The sequence below is a fragment of the Charadrius vociferus genome, unplaced genomic scaffold (assembly GCF_000708025.1).
Source record: "Charadrius vociferus isolate BGI_N301 unplaced genomic scaffold, ASM70802v2 scaffold300, whole genome shotgun sequence".
Lineage (NCBI taxonomy): Eukaryota > Metazoa > Chordata > Aves > Charadriiformes > Charadriidae > Charadrius > Charadrius vociferus.
This window is the reverse complement of record NW_009646513.1, coordinates 595,091-600,172: the sequence shown is the minus strand read 5'-3', so window position 1 is coordinate 600,172 and position 5,082 is coordinate 595,091. Positions and strand designations below refer to the sequence as shown.

Below are 5,082 nucleotides of genomic sequence, written 5' to 3'. Positions count from 1 at the left end.
GGGGGAGCACTGAAATCCTAAAGCTTGAAGCAATTTACCGATCAGTTTAATTTTGGGGTTCCTCTTTTTAGCTTCTTTCATCAGCCACCATTCATAGCCCCGGAAGTAGTTCTCATCATTTTCATAGTGCATATGGGAGGGTTCAGTACCATCTAGGAAGGAAAGAGACAGATAACTCACAATTACCTTCTGTGTCATACACTGTTACACAGTGTTACAACTGTATTGCTCACTGCCATAGTATGTAAGCACATATCTCCAACATGGTTCACACGTTCTTTGGTATGTATTTCAAAGCAAAATGAGTAGTGGGAGGGAACACGCAAGACTCACCACCCTTCATTCTTCGTATATTACCTTAGCATAAATTTAACATTTTTAAGGAACTATGCCTGCTTTTAACATCAGAATGCAATTAGCTATTGGGCATTTTCTATCCCTAGCTATGATAATACTAAATCTATATTCATGGTTATGTCAGTCACAAAAACCACTAGGAAAGGTACAACACTAAGACCAGGAGGGGAACAAAAAAAAAAAAAAAAACCAACACAAAAACCCAACTGCTTCTAAAAGCAGGTTTTATCTGAACCAAAAGGCAAACAAAATAAGGTTATAGTTTGCTATAGTCTGTTTCTCCTGTGCAAGGTAAGTCCGGGGACAGAAAAGAAAGGAACTGCCATGAAGTTTTTCAGTGACAGGAAAGAGATTTTTTTTTATTATTTTATTTTTATAGCAAAAGATCTGGTTTATAATTTCTGTGCTGTTCTGTGACTGCAGGAAGAGTTTTTGGAATTGAGGACTACACACTGAAATCCCTCAGGCAAAGGTAAACAAACTAGAAAGGTGTGAAAGAATCGGTGTTGCATGGGAAGTCATTACACACAAAAGTCAATTAATAACTTGTGCACACAACTGCAACAATTACTTATGCTAAACTATATGCCTAATTGCTCTAGAGATCTCTTCTGACGAGATTTTTTTTTTTTAAAGAATCCTGCTTTTTTTTACATTTAATAAAAGAAAATAGGATTGATTTTTTTTCACCTTACTAACACCTCACTATTTGGAAATTCTATTTGACAGAGACACAGAACAACCATTATACTCCAAACTTATGACTTCTGATCATACCTCTGAGGTCAGAATAAGAGCTGCAGCCTAGTGCATTTGTGCATCTTATCATTGTCATTCTAAAATCTGGAAAGCCATCAAACAAGTATGTAACATTCTCCTTAGCCAACAGCAAGAGCACTTGAAGAAAAGGTCTGTGCATGCATGAAGACAACTCCATTCTCCTCTAACCAGCAATTTATTTACCAAATACCGAGCTCTTAATCCCAGTATAATACTTTTCACCATGTTAGTTTTTCTTAAGGAACCTAAACCAAAGAATGAAAAACAGTATCTAATTACACAAACACAGACATTTAAAAAAAATATATAAAATACCAGAAAACCTGATGCTATGCTTTCCATTTATTAACTGAGTCTGCTTTAAGCCTGTTCTTGATGTGGCCAAGGTTTACTTGGGGGGGGGGCGGGGGGGCAGGGAAGATACAAACTGTAGTCTAGTTACTGCTTCTCAGGCTCCAATCACAAGCAGTAACTACACAGTTTCTCCTATATGTAAATATAGTAGACTAGACAAATTACACCAAGATATTTTAATTTGCAATTGTGGCCAGGCAAAAAAAAAAAAAGCACCTACTGTCAGACAATGCCAGTCCAGTGAAATGTAGCAGCTCATTAAACCAAAGAAAAATAATTGCTTCTGACCAGCTGTCTTCACATTTTCATGCTTTTAATACATAAACCACCTAGTCCTACATAACTTTTACAGCTTGCATTGCAAAACTGGTGTTTAAGAAATGTTGTGCAATTCAGAAAGCTACTAGAGCTTCCTTGATCTTGGGGAGGGAAAAAAAACAAACCAACTGATCTTCTCTAGAATTCAACCTGTTAACCATATGATAGTGAGAACCATCTCCAGAACATTAGCGTGAATTTCTCTTTTACAAGGTAGCAGACGTTGTTTATGTACTGCAACATCAGGACAACTACACAATGCATCTCCACGCTTCAGCTAAAGTGACACGTGGAGGACATGTTACTTACAGCATCACTGCAATGAGAAGTTAAACTCTGCTCACGCAAAATCCATACCTGTTGATTGTCCATCACCACCAATCTCTACTTTGAGGATATGTAAAGAAGCACCAAAGTTTGGCTACAAAAAGAGAGACAGAAAAACAAACAGAATCCTGCTGTTAACAAGAAGAATGTAATAAATGTGTACAATTTTGAGGATGCTAAAAATTCAATACTTTTTTTTTTAAACACCCGTTACAGATGCAATGGGAAATTACACAAAATTCTGCTTCAAAAGGAAACTGAGCAAGATAAACAGTACACTTATCTTTAGTCAGTTTCACTGACTCTTGCACCATTAAGGACACTTCTCTCCAACTGTGCAGATTTTAAAACGGTTTTGCTCAAGAAAATACTGAAGCGCTCTTAAAGTAGAATATGGGCTATACGAGGAACATAATATTTTTAATGCTATTAGAAGTCAAGTTTGTTTTCTTTTAAAATAATATTATTGAAGTTAATATTTCCATAAACAATTAATTCTTTGGTGTAAAGGGTTACACTCTTTATGTGAAAGAGTATACATATGGGTCAGAAATAATCTGCTAACTACAGACAGAAAGGCAAGAGAGTAAAAAACATCACAGCAGAAAACAAATGGCCACCTAGTCCACTATCCTCTTCCCCCGGCATCTGACTGGTGGAGCAGAATATAAAATTCAAGCTCATACAGGTGATCCTACTCCTACTGTGTTCTTCCATCCATTAGTGGCTTAAGAGTTGCTCAAGCCAGAAGCTACAACTAATCATTATTTTAATAACCACTAATGAGCTGGTCTCCTTCATGGCATTACCCAAGTATAATTCTGGCATCCAAAAAAAGTTTTAAGATGCAAGAATGTGGTTTGATTAAAAAAAAAATATGCTGCATAGACAATAGTTCACTTGGCTTACAAGTTTTAGATTTTTTTTGTTTTTAAATAAGTAAATATTCCCAGTTTACCATTTATCTTCCTGACATTTTAAACTTCTAACACATTTGCTTTCCCATCCCAATCATGAAAGTTGACAGACATTAAAAGACAAGAAAAATGAGACAAGGTATACCCTCCCCCAGGTATCTCATGACAGCTTAAGAGGTTTTAGTGAAAGAACATGTGAAAAATTCTTTGCAAATCATGATCTCTCAGCTAGATTTTCTTTTACCATATGCCTATTGATTCATTCAGAAAATTCATATTTGTAACACACAGCTTCAGTCTCCAAAAAACATGGGTTTTGATCCCCCAATCACACATTATGCCCTACTCTACCATTTACAACCAATTCTTTAAACTATACAGTAAATTATTCCCCTCCAGCCATCTGGATTACACTACTTGAAAGTGACATGACATCCTCTTCCAGCACAGTAATTTACAGTGCCAAAAGCAAAACAAGTTATTACTGTCCAGTGCAATAATCTTACCATATATTAAGTTGGGTAACTCCACAGGTTACACTTGCTAACTAAAGCAGCTTACAAACCAGTAACGTTCACACACCTTCTAGAGTAACTGCACTTACACTTGAGACTAGTTTGAAATAGACATAGTATTGAAATGATGCAGCCTGCACAGTCATTTTCACTCTATGTGAATCTATTTGTACTCAAAAAAAAAAAAAAAAATCGAAATTGCCTCAAAGACTCACTTCCTGCAATTGCTAGGAACAGCTAAGCCCCTCATTTTAGCCACAAAAACTATTTTATCCTCTTTATGCTGACATGGATGATCAAAATATGTTGAAAACATATTTTTACAACATCTTGTGAAAACACAAAATGAATCTTTGCAATAATTTGAAGAAATAGGCTTCTGAACAACATGTTGGTTGTCAAAAACAACATCTAAAATTTAAGGTTCTGATAAAAACTAACATTAAAGTAGATGCTTTACAAGATGGGATTTGTCTAATTTCAAGTATTACTGAATATACTATAGGATTTCCAACATTACACAATAAGAAATTCTGCATAAAATTAGAAATTATGTAGCAGTGCAACCAACTTTACCTTGAACAGATAATCTAAAATCTGGGAGCGATAGGGTTCTTGGTAGTTCACCAGGAGTCTAGATGTGGCCTAAAATGGAAAGAAAACACGATAATATGAAAACCTAACTTTCAAATATGTAAGTACATCCCAGTTTGTCAGTCTAGGACTTTCACATAGCTAATAAACCTACAAAAATAATCATAGCGCCAGGAACTCAGCTAAGCCCCTACAAAAACTCTTTTCTAACCCTTCAATTGTGCATTTCTGGTTGCGTAGATTACAATTGCCTTGTACTCCGTGTAACTGTCATGTACTACAAAGACAGTCCAGAAAATAGAGAAACAAAGAGATCTAACAAACTTATCGCAAGCAAAACAAAGCTCCCTCCCAGTACCATTTCTCCTGCTCCACTCGAACCTCCCTGCTTTCGTTCACCATATACCAAGGGCAATGGGAACTCACAGGCCATGCAGGTAGGAGGGCAAGAAAAGCAACTCAGCAGGTCCGAGACTGGGTAAGAGCTCACAGGATCTCATGGCTCTGCTTGCGGGACCACAGGAAAGCATACAACTGTTGGGCCATCCAACATTTTAAAACTCATAGACACAAGTAGCTAGGAAGACCCACCAGAGAAAAAATTCCCCCTGGCTTAGCTCTCCTCCAACAGCACCAAGGATGTGGCTGGCCCTCAGCATCCCCAAGCAGCCTGAGGAGAAAGAGCCGGAGCAGAGGCACAAAGCAGGGCCCGGCTCCAGCTCTCCTGGCAGCCAGGACCACTGCCCACACAGCTCCTCTCAGGGCCTCCAGGACTCCCCCTCAGAGCCCCACTCAAGACTCCCTTACCCCTCCGCCCCCACGGCTCTCCCCAGAGCTCTCCCCCCACCCTGCTTCTCATGAGTCCCCTCAGAGATCCCCAGCCCTCATGGCTCCCCTCAGAGACACCCCCCACCCCCCCA

At 38.4% G+C, this 5,082-nt stretch overlaps 1 protein-coding gene across 1 annotated transcript in view; it reads right to left on the bottom strand.

The window, feature by feature from the left end:
• Positions 1 to 5,082, bottom strand: part of GALC (galactosylceramidase) — a 34,977-nt gene that overhangs the window by 29,233 nt on the left and 662 nt on the right. The window contains exons 2-4 of the mRNA XM_009884631.1: positions 4,145 to 4,213; positions 2,167 to 2,230; positions 39 to 152 (exon numbers count right to left, since the gene is read on the bottom strand). Coding sequence (XP_009882933.1) covers positions 39 to 152; positions 2,167 to 2,230; positions 4,145 to 4,213 — 247 coding nt within the window. The remainder of the gene's footprint in view (positions 1 to 38; positions 153 to 2,166; positions 2,231 to 4,144; positions 4,214 to 5,082) is intronic.